Source organism: Strix uralensis, chromosome 1, assembly GCF_047716275.1.
Source record: "Strix uralensis isolate ZFMK-TIS-50842 chromosome 1, bStrUra1, whole genome shotgun sequence".
NCBI lineage: Eukaryota > Metazoa > Chordata > Aves > Strigiformes > Strigidae > Strix > Strix uralensis.
In genome coordinates this window covers 144,686,083-144,701,780 of record NC_133972.1, presented here as the reverse complement: position 1 = coordinate 144,701,780, position 15,698 = coordinate 144,686,083, and the positions used below count along the sequence as shown (strand labels likewise).

The 15,698-nt window shown below is 34.9% G+C and overlaps 1 protein-coding gene across 8 annotated transcripts in view; it reads right to left on the bottom strand.

The window, feature by feature from the left end:
• Positions 1-15,698, bottom strand: part of RALYL (RALY RNA binding protein like) — a 407,787-nt gene that overhangs the window by 121,662 nt on the left and 270,427 nt on the right. The window contains exon 1 of one of the 8 annotated variants that reach the window (XM_074883786.1): positions 6,667-6,786. The exons of the other annotated variants lie outside the window; for them this stretch is intronic. Coding sequence (XP_074739887.1) covers positions 6,667-6,703 — 37 coding nt within the window. The 5' untranslated portion in view covers positions 6,704-6,786. Of the gene's footprint in view, positions 1-6,666; positions 6,787-15,698 lie in introns of those variants that run through there. 8 annotated transcript variants of the gene reach the window in all.

Sequence of the window (15,698 nt, the reverse complement as noted above, 5' to 3'; positions counted from 1 at the left end):
GAGTAAAAATTCTCTGTGTTCTGAACCCCTCAAGGATTTTTATTCTTTTTCAGAGTAGACAGGTAGATGGCACTGCTACAGAGGCATACAGAGATTTTAATAGAGGAAGGCTGGAGTGTCCTCAAGATTTCCAGAATTTTATAGGTTTTAGAGGTTTTATGACAATAATACTCTTTTAAGCTTGCACATATACTGTAAGTTCTGAATAGATACTTTGTAATCAGGTCCATAGTACATGTTTAAAGAGACCTTTTAAAATAGGTGGGAAAGCTGGATTCAAAATCTAAGTGATGGAGAGCAGAAATTGCAAGTACTTTTAATAAATTATCTCTGTGACTGATTACACTCAGAAAATTTATATTTTAACTTAACCTGCAGTCATCTAACTTTAGGTTCTAACCACTGGACTTCTGTTTGCTCAATTTAAGAGCCAGAATTGTCTTTCTATATAGATTGCTTTAGACTATGATTATCTTCAACTTGTTGTTTGTTATTTTACTAGACTTCACTTTTTAAAACTATTTTACTACTTTTCCCAGATCTCAGGTCATTACTGGAGTACAGTCTGAGAACTTGTAAGTTTTTATTCCTTTTAGAAAACTAACCAATATAGAGTAAGTGCTGTTTCACTAATGGTAAATTGTGTTATCAATGAACATAGTAACATTTGCTGCCAGCCTGAGCAGAGTTGAGAACTGGAATTCTATGTGTGTGTGAAAACCAGTATTACATTTATATTTCTGATACCTTCTTTGTTTTCAATGACCTTTCAAATACAAACTTTCAATGGTGTGGTACAATCATTTGCTAATTCCCCTGATACACTTCAAATCCCATAATCCAAATTACATGATTTGCATGTGATCATCTTTTTCAATAACTCCCTTTTTATCATCCTTAACAATAGCTGGCATATTTTTATGAGATCTCCCTAGCTTTCCAATTATTCTTTTTGTTGAATCGTATATTGTCCACTATTCTACTAACGTACTTATGCAAAATAAAGAAGACCAACATTAAAACTGTAACTTCTTTAATGAAGCCAAAGCTGTTACTAAGGGTTTTTGCTGCCCTAAATTTCTCCTTCATAAAATTGAAGTGACAGGCTGGATTTCTTTGTTATGTTCTCCACTTGCGTTTCAGGTTCTGACTTCTACTCTCAGACATTTTTTTGAGAAGTCACTTCTGAATCTGTGCTTGCACTGTTTATTTCTTTTTCTCCCTTTTTCAAGATAGATTGTAAGTTCTTGATTCCCCAAGCTTTCCTTTTCATTTTTAATATTTTCTCCTGGCATTTACTCTACAGGGACAAAAATTCTACTTTTCTTCCCGAGGCAGACTCCCACTGAGCAGTGGGATGCATCAGATAAATTGCGCATGCAGAGTTTGGTCAGATTATTAATCTCTCAAAAGATGCTTTCTGAAATAGTTATCTTTTAACACTTTTGATTCACTTGTACAGTCTAGAAGCAGAAAAAACATGTCTGGTTTAGAAGTCTATACAGACATTTGAAAAAGTGTGGAAGGAAAAATTCTAGCTTATTTACCCTGCATGCTGCACTGAAGAACATATGTCTTGAGTTTTACTGTTTAGTAACATTGGGAAATTAATAATTTCAAGCAAGCCAACTTTCTCAGGTCACAATGAATTCCCTTCAAAGCTGTGAGAAGAGTACTACTATCCCTGAAGCCCCTGATTTGTTGAGTAGCAATTATTTTTTTTTTTTTTTTTTTTGTATAAAGATGTTATCCATGTGATGTGAATATTCAATGACATCTGTACTCCTGCAGGTCATGAGTGTCTTCTTGCTCAGCCTTATTACTGATACACTTAATTGTGCTGAACTCTACTTCCTCAAAAGGTATGCAGCAATAGAATATCCTGGGGCTATTCTAGGATAGCTTTACATGAAGAAAGCTGTCTCTATAACATGCTGAAGAGATATTCCCTTGTTGTCTGGGTCTCTGATGTTTTAAAGAAAGAGGCAGAGTTTTCTTATATGTATCTGGGTCAGTAACTACACTTGTTTTCCCCAGTGAGATTTGGTTTTCCAGTCACTAACTCCTAGCGCACACTGTATTAAAGGCTGATATTTTCTTTGAGCAGCAGCAGCCTCAGTACTGAGGGTTCTTTATTGCCCTAAGAGGAAAAAGATGGAAGTAATCATGGGCTGATCAAACTGTAATATAACAAGACTCAACAGATGCCAACTCTATTTTTTAAGGCTGAAAGTGATTATGCTATCTGTAAATGTGGACAAAGAAGATGAGAACAGCAAATCCGTGATGAAAAGATGGCAAGTGGGACCTTATCAATAAAGAAAATATAGCAGGCAATGCAATAGATCAAAGAATGCTGATAGGACAAAATACTCCTACAAACTGGAATTTCACAGAATTTCTCATTAGATGTTATCAGTACTCACAGAATTCTTTCTTCAGCAAGACAAGGATACTTGAAAAACATACATCAGGTGACACATCTGCGGACAGCACATCTCTAAATACAGCACTAGTTTAAACCAAAAATATTATGACCTTCTGTGACAGCCACATACATTCTACATTGCAGCAGCTACCTGCATAACTTCTGAAAATAATTTACTTTATGTTCATTTTATTATCACTTATTTAACCCTTTAATAAATGCACATACTACCTTCTACAGCACTCTGCATTCAGGGAAACCTAGGTCTGGACAAATGAAATTGGAGACTGAGGGCAAAGAATCATAATCTACTTGATTAGGTAAAGTTGTGACATGTCTCCTATGAGGAGAGAGAAATCTCCAGAATAAAAGGAAGTATGATGTCTCCCCTCTCATTACTCTTTTTAAAAAGCCCCTGAAATATAACTAATCATCTGTTGGTTTTAAAAGAAGCAGAATCTTCACAAGATCTGGATGATACTTTAAAAAAAAATTACTGTTCACAGCATGTCAGCATAAAAAGTAGCAATGACTATTTCAGCTAAGCAAACTGTAATATGCAATGGAAACAGATATTTTACATGGATCTGGTAACCAAGCCATGGCAGAAGTCATTAATGCATTTGGAGCACAATTTCAAGGCCATTTGATGTTGACAGGATTCTTCATATTGTCAGGAACAAGTTTGGGATCGATGCCTTGGAATTAACCCCTTGGAAAGGGATGGGATCTATAGCTGCACTTACGATAATCTTTGACTTCATCAATGGTTCCTAATATTCTAAAGTAACTGCTCTTTGCCTCAATGGCCATTGTGCTCTGATTGTCACTGCCGACATGAATAAAAGATCCCATGAAACACTGAAAATATGAAGCTGATGAAAGCAAAAAAAAAGCCCTATTTTCCCCCTTAAGTTTTCCATCTTTGGCTTAACTTTCTGACCCCTGGTTCAGCTGTGTAGCAGGGAAGTCCCACACCAGCTTCTGCACTCCAGGCATCACTCTCCCATCTCCTCCTGCCCTCCACAAGGTGTTCCTGCTTTAAGTTGTGAAGCTACACCAACCATGAATAAATAATGTGAATTTCTTAAAGTTGGTTTATAGGTGTCAGTTTTTTTCAATGTTATTGTCTTCAAGGGTAGTAGCCTGCTTTGATTCCTGTAACAATGAAGTCTACAAGAAAGACTGGTGAAAAATGGATGCCTGCTACTTGCTTCATGAGAGGAGGCTTGGAGGCATGGCACCTCTAGAAAATGTGAATGACTGCCTCTCCATGGAGAAGACCCACATGTGCACTGCAGCCTACCGCAAGGCTTATCCTGACCATCCTCAGCAGCAGCCCAAAGCAGGTCAGTCTAAGATTCAAACCTTTTATTTCAGAAAAGCTTTACCACACGTGTTAATCAGTTTTTCAGTGTTTATATGATTGCATTTTTTACAATGCTTTTCCCTCACTCAGTCATTAGGTCCATTCACTGAAATGAGAATTCAGCCTATCAGCTAGAATTGAGGATATCTTTAATTAATTAACATCCTGAATTAAGCATAAAGCATCCTTTTAATCTGGTTGTGCAGACAAATGTACACATGGAGACTCTGTGTGTGTGTGTAGGTAGGTACACAAAAGCACTCATACAGAAATAGCTTCGATCTGAATTTTGTTTATTTAGTGATGTAAGTTTCAAAATTTACTGTGATATTTATTTTTAATTCTCATTAGTTACAACCATGTATGGAATAAATAAAGTGTGTTAACTTAACATGAGTACTACTTTGACTAGAATGAAAACCAAAGTTACAATGAAAGTAAAACATTAAGACTAGTTATGAACTTAGAAGACCTGTGTATGATGCTGCAGCTGAAAAAATATATATGGAACATTTATCCCATTCATACAGACAGGTAAGTAGACTAATTTTTTTTGCATCTAGTCCTCTAGCAACAGTTTTGTACCTGGGACAGAAATTGGAACTGGGGATTCCTTTTTTTTTTTTTTTATGTTAGAAAAAGGTCATCGTGTCTCTATGTTTTCTATCCTACTCTCTAATCTGATGTGTTTTTAAATTAAGTACAAAACGTCTTTATGCCCTTTGCCCTTCTTCAAACATTAAATAAAAAAATGGGTTAGGAAAGCAATGTTTACAATCCTGTTCAGAGTGTACTAAATCCAGAAGCAGAACTTCAATGAATAAGAAAAAGCCACAAATCTCACTTTTCACATGTTCATGTGTTTTATTGAGAGGTAGTGAGGAGATATAAAATTCAAGGTTTACCCTGCATATATTGAAAATTATACACTAAATATATTTTATTATTGTTTATTAAGGGCCACCAAAAATGCTTTCAAGTTTGAAATAGAACATGTATTAAAGGTAATGGACAGAAAATGTAGTACTTGTCTACTGTTTAACACAGCTGCTACCATTATCCCTTATATTTCAGAATAACAATTGCTTAGATGAAATCTATCTTTCAAAAAAGCCTTTGAATGATAAGAATAGGAGCAATATGAAAATTACTCAAATTGTTTTGTTTGTCTGTTAAGACTTTTGCAGTTGCTAATTAGCTAAGAAGTATTAATGAAGCATCCATGTATACAATTTGAAATATTTTTGAAATATTTTATTGATTTGGATCTTAAAATCAACAGTTGTGAAAACAAAAAAATTGCAACAGCCACCCTTATAATTACAAATTTTATTCTAATTAGGTTTCTGGTTTTTCTTTTAGTTTTTTCTCTTGACAAATCAGATTTTCCTTGGAGTCAACAGGGGTGGAGGGGAAAGGGGAATAAAGCAGGTTCTCTTCATAAAAGCATTCTTAAAAACATCTTGTGCAGTTTTCATGAATGCTATATCCCTACAACAAAAAACTAGCAACTCAGCTACCCAGTCACAAATTTTCTTATTGTACACCATAACCAGGCTTGAACAGGAGAGAATGCAAGAATGCAGCTGGCTATAGAAAGAGCTCCCGGTTTACACAATAACGGTGAGAGCAATTAGTATGTTAAAAAGAAGTAGATTAATTATAATCTGCCTGTATATAATTTTCTTTCACTGCTGCTAGAGGAAAAAAATGTATAATTTATTTTATTGAATGTGAAGCAAATGATTGATTTCTATTGCAGAGATTTTAGCAGAGATCTGTCCTGCAAACTTTCTACATGCAACACATCCATTTGTTTTAGGCAAGAAAAACTGAAGGACACCTGTACAGATTAAGCTCTAAGGTCCAGAATCTGAGGTCAGTGATACAGCTGTATATATGCCTTCAACTCTGAATAGTAACAATGCTCCTGTCCAAATAAAGTCCAAGCTTATCTTCTTTTGAATTGATACTCCTCTCCTCTTGTACTCTCCCTGAAAGCACACAGTCCCTACATGGCATTTTTCTTAGAGGAATGTCTTTTTTTCTCAGGCTCAAACATGCTCTCCATTTATAACTTGGCTTCTTGCTAGATTTCCTTACAGGAACACATACTTCAAGACCTGACCCATGGCACTTCATTTTTACTTACCTCAGTCAGTCTTCCCTAATATTCTGGAGGAGAAAATATTGATACTGAAATTCCACTGGCTGATGCCATAGCAATTTAAAAAGTCAAACAGGTGCTTGACTGGAACCTCATGCATTTAGAAGCCAGTGAATTTTCAGAGCTGGAGTGTCTTAAATACACAACAGAGACACATGCATGCTACCCTGCTCTCCACCCCCCCGAACCCCCCACCCCACGCCACGTTCCACCCCACCCCCCCCCAGGTTTTTTTTTTTGTGTTTTAAGAAAACTAGTTAATTCTTCTGAAAGTTGTGGTGAAGGAAAATAAAATAACTGACTTTAAAGTTCTGGTATCACTGGTTCCCTAAAGTGAACCACATAAAAAGTCCACCAAGTGAAAGCGTGTCAACCCTGCCAAGTCAAAGACTACAGCTAACCAGTCATTAAGCCCCAAATAAAGGATGTTGTTCTGAACTAAACTTATATTTGATCTCTATTTCTTTATTGATATTATAAAGCAATCACTTAGGGTTTCCATAGTAACAAGTGAGGTATTTTTTTATTTTAAAGCTCTTTCATGCACTTAACATACAGATACAGTGGGATAATTGGCAGGGAATACTGTTCCTGGTTTTATTTAACCATAGCAGGGTAAAGTAAAGCATGGTTTTTAATGAAACTGGAGATTTATTTTCCCTCCTCTGTAAGAACATTAAAAAAACTTTACAATTTACTTACATCTTTGGTTTCTGCGTTTGCTCTTGTACATAGTCATTCTGAAGAAATTCCACTTTCTAAGAAGTAAATGCCTTGAACACAGACAAAAGAGATGAGATCGTGCTTCTGCTTTGCAGTGAGACAGTTTCTCACTGACAGAAGGTAACCAGCAATCTCTCAGAGAAAGGCAGGGTAATACCATTCTCCTAAAATCCAGGGGAGATGCTACTGGCTCTAACTATTTTCTGTTACAAAGCTCAGAGACCAAATATATTTATTTCTGTATTTTTTCACATGTGTTTGATACCAGCTAATAAAACCTGGAAAGCATATAGAATCATGTAATCAGACAAAACGGAGTAATGTGCTATTCAATAGTCGACATCAAGAATCCTCAAAAAAGCCCTGATATAACCAAAATTGCATAAATGACCTCATAAACTAATAAAAACTAACTTTTCATTGTGAGGTCTTAGAATTATGTGTATGAGGACACTAAAATATTTTGGACTAAATTTTCAAGCAAAATTACTGCTAAAAAACCATCAACACATGTTGATCAATGAAATCCTGATTGCAGGTCTAAGCTCATTAATAGGTTATTCAGGAAATAACATATAAAATGCCTTTTTTTTTTTTTTTTTCCCATGTCTATGTTTACTTCTGCATTATCTTTCAATGGTTTAATTTGGGGAAAGTTATTTAAGCAGCATCCTGCTGATTGCTAATTTTTATGACTGCTTCACTGCCTGTTAGTCTGTTGAATCAGAATCACAAGGCCATGGGAAATAAAAGTGTCAGCATTGTATGATCTTCCACATACATGTATGTCACCATTTCAAAGAATCCAGACATCTTCCTAAAGGGAACAGGGGACAGGGGAAGGAATTCTTGCCATGTTGGGGAGATGAGAGTTATGACAACATTCAAGAAAGAAGATGCCAGTGCCATCTATGAAGCTGAAAGAGGTGGAAATTCCAGTTCATTCAGCAATAAATCTGCCTTGAGTAAAATTGTGTGAAAGTATTTCTTAATGTTTTAAGAAATTCATGTTTTGAGGTGCCCTTCATGTTCTGAGATCTTGATCCTACATACAGCAAATACAGAAGTGTCAAAGGATTAGTGATAGACGGTGCAGTAATGTAAAAATAATATAGTGACTGAAATGTTTTGAAAAGTAATAATAATAATAATATTCTTATTGTTGTTTAAAATACATAGATTGACAACAGCTCTCTAAACTTCTCAAAGAAATCTCAAGTTAATATCTTTGGTTTACATAAATAATTAACATCTGCTGCCTACAGATCATTCATGTTTCAAGAAAGTAAAAAACTCCTTTTCAAAGGCAGGAACAATTTGCAGCATGTATTGAAAAATATTGACCTACAGTAATTTTCTTAATGAAAAAAAAAAGAAACTAAAAGGAATGACTACCCTAAAATTATGCTGTTTCCATCTTTTTTCCCCCCTTAGATTTTTTTTTTATATCTCCAGTATAATAATTTTTAGCTTTATACATAATTTAAATTTCAGTTCTTCAGTATTTACATATCCTTACAATGGCACACCCCTATCTACTGAAGTGAAATCTTTACTTTATATTGGCTCTATTCATCTACTTTTTCTCTCTCTGTCAAAATCTGACCACATATCTTTTCATTTGTTTTGGATTTGTATCAGCATATCTGAGGATAAAGTGTAGCCTGAAGAAAGTGAAAGCAATGTATGCATTTTTAAAATTTATTTAGTATTTCAACTACAGTCATCTCAAAATGCCACAGTTGAAATAACACCATCTCTATTGTGGAGGTCAGCAGAAAGGTGGAAATTTATGAAGCACATCAACACTGATAGGAAGGAAAAAATTTGGTAAGTCATTGCTAAACATAGAGGCAGACAAAATGTCTGTACCATATAGAAAAATCCTGCATGCCATATACTCAAACAGCACTGTGCGGTTTATATCCATTGAAGTCAGTATTTCTGCAGCAATTTATATGTGCTGAGGGTAATTCCAGATTTTCCCTGCTTTATTTTTTCCTCTTAGTTATTTTCCAGCCGAATCAGGTCTGTGATCTGACTCAAACTACAGCGATCTGTGATCTCCCTTTAGATTTACTGCTTTGTGTAGCAATCTTTGTTTCCTTTTCTTGCTCTTTTCCTAGTTCTACCTGAAGCTCTCATCCATATTATTCAGTTCAAATTTTTCTTCTTTCACTGATTTGGTAAGATGTCCTCAATTTTTTAACTCAACCCACATTAGATCTTAACAACAGAACTCATTTTTTTCCCTTATCATTAAAGGCTATTTTTTTGTTAGTTTTTATCATGTTTAACCTAGATTACTAGCTCTTTATATTATATTATACATAGCACATGCAATAACATATATATTTTTCTACTGTTCTTTTGTGCATTATTCTATTACAACCATGTATTTGTATGCAAATATCTTTGAAATGTTACAAAAATATAAACTCAATGGAAATTTAATGGGACAAGAATTAATTTGTTTTAAATCAGTGATCTCTGAAAACACAGTCTTTATTGGTTTTTCTTTGTGTTGATTGCAACTCTGATTACTTCTTCAGTACAGTGAAATGTATTTGCTAAAAATAATGTAAATACACTCTGTTTAGTGAATCATTCTAGGTCTGTTCATAAAAAATATTGCAAAAAAAGTACTTGAATGTGCTGGGTAGCTTTGAGTGGGCACAGCAGCGTCCTGTTTCTGTGTGTTGCTGTTCTCTGTTAGGAGAGTTTAAAATTCACTCTCACACTATTACAGCTTTAAAAAAAGTCAGAATCTTGCATATGGCTGGTTAAGTGCAGCAAGCTTAGTGAGGTGGGAAGAAATGAATGGAACCTCTCATCAACAAAAGTCACCTACTCACATTACACTTATTACTTTTCTACATCTTCTTAAATGATTACAAATGTTTAAAATATTCTTAAAACCCTCTGTTGGAATGAATTCTATCAGTTCATTGCTGCTGGTGGTAAAACAAAATAATGTCCACATATGCACATTCCATATCACTCTCACTTTTCTGTTCTCCCCCCCCTACAGGTCCCAATAAGGAGTTTTTCTTTGAATATGGCAATAAATTCCTCAAACTGTTTCCTAAGTAGAGGAAAAGAAAAAATACAGATACTTTACAAATATAACTGCTGACTTGAATGTCACATATTACTCATCAATAAACACTTTGCCTGGGCTGTATCCTCAATTTTATTTTTAATTATCAACTCTTAGACAAAAAAGGAAGGTGGAGGAGGCTTAAAGCATGTTCTGTCTCTCAGTGTTGAATTCAATGCACCCAAAGAGTTTTCTTAGATAATATCCTTTTATAGCTTCCACTATGGTTATTTTCATGATGTCAGCTAAGAAAATATTATATCTATGAATATGAATTCATTTTTTTCTTGAAATAAATGATATGTGTAGGGATCAACTTTTAATCTCTTCCAAGTAATAAACACTCCTTGATACAATTATTGATGTGTTAAAATTATGTAATTGACGTGTGCACCTTTTACTGTTAAAAATTTGGACAATTATCTGACAATAATGCTTTTAATACAGTGTAATATTAGATAAACAAAATTCACTTTACCAAGAAATGCCATTTAGCTATTAGGGCAGGTTTATGATACCATATTCTCTTTATGAGCTAATGAGGATAGAGCTTAAAACATTGGCCAAACTATACTCCTGACTAACACTGGTACAATACTGAACAAACTGTGGCAAGCAGAATAAGAAAGAGCAAAATTTGTAATTCTCATGCTTAGAACTGTAAGATAGAATCAAGGCGTTCCACAAATGCTTTTCAAGAGACAGCAAAGCTAGCTAGCATTCCTGAAGCCAACCAGAAATACAGACTGATGAGCGTGCCAAAGAAGGAAAATGTTATTAAAAGGTTACCTGTAAAGGACTCAGTTCAGCTGCCTAAACATTCATGTCTAGCACTACTTTGATGATTTATGGCATCTGAGACATCCACACAGGGACCTGTGGGAAACTTACAATGTTCTGGAGCACTCTGCTGAAGCCGAGGCTATCTTAAATGGCTCTGTGCAAATATTTAGGCAACAGAACCCAGTCCAAAAAGTTTATATTCTAAACTCTCTTTGATAACTGTCATTATTCTCTGGTGTTTTTATACTTAGGGTCATTGTTTCAAAGTGGTCCCCACCTGAACTCTCAGGCTTTGACCCTGTAAGAGTTGATGGATCCATGTGGAGGAGAACCCCTACAGAGGTCCACTGAAATCCAGGTGGGGAACAGGAAAAAATCCTGACTGTGGCAGGACTGTGATTGATTGCAGTCAGAATTATGTGGAAAGAGAAAATGGTAAGATGTATGACTGAGAATTTTTAAATATCCTCAAAGACACCACTATTTGTTAGTACACAATCCACAGCTGATTGTGTGGATTAAAAAATTGTGTGGATTAAAAAATTGTGTGGATAAAAGCAAAATAATGCAGCATAACACTTTCAAATCAGAACTTCCATTTCCTAAAGCCAAAAAGCCTGTCAAAATGTTTTAACAGACTTCTTTTACTTCAGTTAGTTTTTACTTTGCCCAAGTTTTCATATCCAGAAGAATATAGGGTTCACAAGATTTCATGAAGAAGTCAAGCATTCATCAAAAGCCGCATTAGAATGAAATCTGTTACATTCACAGCATTCTCATCATCTACTAATTTAGAAAAAAACATCAGAAAGGATTAATTTTTCCTGGAGCTGTTTGTTGTTTCTTCTCTCTATTATCCTCTATATTTCTGCTGACCTGTGTTACTTTGGTTCATTACTATCAGACAGTAATGACACTTCACCACAAAAAATTCTTTTTTAGATAGCAGGAGAAAGCCCCCAAGGTACTGGTCCTACTTTTACCATAGGCAGGTTTCTTTTTCAATGAAGCTTCTTCACTAGAATATCATTTTTCTCATTGTTATACTAGCATTTATCTTTAATCTTTAAGGAATTCATTATCAAACTTGCCTCATTAGACTGAACTCTTTTTGTCAGATGTTGTTATTTCCATTTAGTAATATGATCAGAGAGGTATGAAACAAAGCCTGCCACCTTCTTTCTCAGGTAGGAACCTGTACTGGTTCTTTCTCCTGTCCCTTGCCCTGTTCACAGCACGTTCTCATTCGTCCAAGAGCATTGGAAATGTATTTGGCTATTTTTCTGTGACTAACAATTTCCAAAGTTTACAGTGTCACTTCCTACAAGTGTAAGGTTGGAATTGACATCTGCATGTCTGAAAGTAAAATCTTTATCTATTAGTAACGATAGGAATTTCAAAGAATGACAGAAGATTAGAAAAAAAAACCCAACTAAGTAGAGGTACTTCATAACTTCAGTCCTTAAATACATGAAAGGTTCACACACACACACACACACACAAAAAAAAAAAAAAAAAAAAAAAAAGGAAGAGTTAGTGAATAAGCCATTTTCTGTGTCTCTGGATGTTAGAACAGTCATGGACATACACTGTATCAACAGATATTTAAATTAGTTATTTGGAAACTAACTTTGTTATTTGTAAGGGTAGCTATACATTGCCCAAGAAGTGCTAAAGGATTTTAGAATAGGTTAAGTATCTCAGAGGAGCCTGCCTAGAAGATGGATAAGATAACATATAGTCATTTCTTCCAAGCTTTATTTGTGATACCATATGTCCAGATAAAATAGCAATAAAATTCAGCACTAGCCAAGATTCAGTCCATGTTAGTCCTTCAGCCTACTTAATATTAATGGCACATTTCAAACAGGAGGAGACTAACATGACATGGGAGACTTGACACCAATGAGTGTGAAGCATATAATATTCTCTACCTACTTTAGGGAATTCTGGGAAACCAACCTCTGCTTTTGACACTGGAGTGGATTCTCCAACTGGGAATGAATGAGATCACCTGTTGTTGAACTCTGGTCTGAATCTTTCCAGCTACAGGCACTGGTCTGCTAACTGAATACCCTTCAGATTGCACTGTGTCCTCAACCACATTTGGGTGACTTCCACCAGATTCAGAGGAACTACAACGCAGGGATATGCTGGAAACCTGAACCTTCCACTTTGAAATTCAGAATGATGGTTTTACACAAAGAGCTGCTCTGCAACTTTGTCCCCAGTCCCAAAGATTGACAGGGGCTTTAGAGAGGTTTGATACTTTCCCAACTTTAACTTCCTTCTCATTATTTACACTGTCTAATAAACCCTTGAGTGAAACTTGGCCAATTCTATTCTATTACCAGTTCAAAAAATGATTAATATAGTTACGAATGCCTGAGAGATCTTCCTTTTTTTTTTTAAAAAAAAAGTACTGTACACATTAAGTAAAGGTCCCTTTATACCCATAGTAATAACATAAAGATTTCTGTTCCTCCATCTGAGAAATATTTAGCTATTATCTTAAACCAGGTATAATAAGATATTCCTCTCTGAAATGTCTGAAAAAACAGTTAAACTTCAGGCTCAGAGTTAGATATTCTATATGATAGATTCTACAGTGGAAAAACACATCTTTCCTTCTGCTTTGGCAAGTGGAAAAATGGTAAATCAATCTCAGATGCCATTCTGACTCGTTTCATTTGCTTTACACACTCTGTAAGATCCAAGTTTGTTCTTTCTATCTTAGATCAGTTTCTTTCCTAATCCATCTCAGTTCTTGACAAGTTTGTTCTTGGATAGTTTCCTTTTGGTTTTGAGCAATTTTAATGGTTTGTTTTGTTTTGTTTTGTTTTTCCTAAGTCCTGACTTCTTTTCATCTCATCTTTAATTTTATTTTAGCCAGGTTTTATCTAGTCCTGACAGGCTTTCATTTGTTCTGCTACATGCTTTAGTTGCTAGTTTGGCTGGGACTATTCATCATCTTTTATTTCATCTTGATGAGGTTGTCACCATCCAGCAGCAATACTTCTTAGTTACTTCCATGCTATTTCTAAGCATCTTTTTAACAATTGAGACAGTCTTAAGAGACGTTGTGCTTCAGACTTCTCAGATTATGGGACTAAAACATGCTTCCCTTCCATTAAAAGGAGTTCGAAGGTTTGTGTCTCAAATTGTTTTCCAAATATAAACCAAGATTCCACTCAAAACCATCTTTTCTTCAGGATTTACATTAATATAATTTAGAATGCAAATGATGTATAAAGAGCTAATCTGTGTTTTTCTGATCATTAAACTAATTCTTAATAATTAAATTTATGAGCCATATTACTGGAAAATCTTCCCTATATTTCACCTTACAATAATCTTTTCAATGATCATGGTCTTTAATGATTTGCACAACATACTAAAGTTACAGTTCACAGATTTTCCTAAATACAACACAGACACAATCCTGTACTTGGAAACATATTCATTTAATGCAAAATTATACAAAAATGGCTATTAGATTTATGGTAACAATTTTTATCTGTGCTAGTTAGTAGCACGTTGAGAATTTCATTAGCCTAGGTCATTGAAACAATCCTAATGTGTCTAGAATCAGCATTTCAAAATGTAATAATTTTTATCCAGTTGGTAAATTTTTACTCCTAGTGGAAAACTGTCAGAAAGTCATTCAGTAATAGAAATTTTTTGTTCATTATTGTTGACAAATCTGAAATAAGTTGTGATGCCTGTAGCAGGCACCATTTTCCATCATCTCAGATCTGGTAGATCTTATAGGATACTGCAGATATAAAAGGGTGGACAAATACCAGACATGGATCAAAAGCAGATCTGCTGCATTAAAAAATAATATTCAGGCTTTTAATAGACTAGTATGAACTCAGTTGTGGATTTAATAAAAAATGTTCATGCATATCATTTCCATTGAAACAAAATTTTGAATATCGGTGAGTTTTCGTAAGAGATTTTAGAGACAGCTTTTTCTATCAATCTATCTTGATTCTGCTTAAGTAACAAACTCATTCCACTTCAGTATAGAAAACTGTTCTTAATGGGAATTACACCCACTGTGTCATATTCTGCAAACACATGATATCCATTTCAATTTGATTAGTGATATGCAATCCAATGCTGCCCTGTTTTCCTTTTCACATTTCTTTTAATTATCACACTGATGAGACACTTCAGCATACTAAATTTAATGGGACAAACCTTCAGCACAGAATCCATACTTGGATAATCCAAGAACGTTGCAAAACTACACCTCAAATTCATTTATCTTGATTCCGCTTAAGGGCTCAGAAGTACTTGAACACCTCAAACAGGTTTTTCAGACATAGCTATTTGAAGAAACTATTTGCTATCATCACTATTGCACTATGAGATCCTTTTTAAAAGTTTTTACATGTTTATTGAAACAGCTTTAACACATGTTCAAAATGCATTTGCAGTTCTTCACTCTAGTGAATGTTGTCTCACTTTGTCTACAAAACAAAACAGGGAGAGCTTGAGAAAGAACCTCTTGTGAACAAATGAGGCACTTAAAATGTCAGTTTAGGGCTCACAGCAATGCAAACTGATGATGTTTTATGGTACAGCCAATGAACAGCTGCTGCTTCAACCTTTCATTTCAGACTAATGCTTTTATAACAACAATCAAGAGAAAGCTGAAAATGTTCCACTTTCTTTTCTCATTGTATGGGAATGTTCTTTCTCATTGTGTAGGACTCAAGACAATTTTAGTCACAATCAATCAGTGTAATGGCTGGCTTGAGAGGGAGGATAAGGCCTTTAACAGAGACAAAAGGTAGAAGAAGAAGATTGATTTTTGGAGTGATGGAAAAAGCTGTATTATATCAATTCACCACCAGACCATGCTAAAGGATGTAACCCTAACGGCACACATACAACATCCTTTGATTTACAGGGCTCTGCTCACTTTGTGCAAAATACCAGTGTGACTCCAACTTCACAACTGCTCCTACTTTTGTTTGGGGTTTTTTTGGTTTTGTTTGGTTTTTTTTTTTTTTTTTTTTTTTTTTAGGGCTTGTGTGCATGTGTTTGTGCCTATGTGGTGTAGCAGGGTGGGGAAAGTGCTAACGAGAAGTTACTACATTAAACTTATTAATGTATC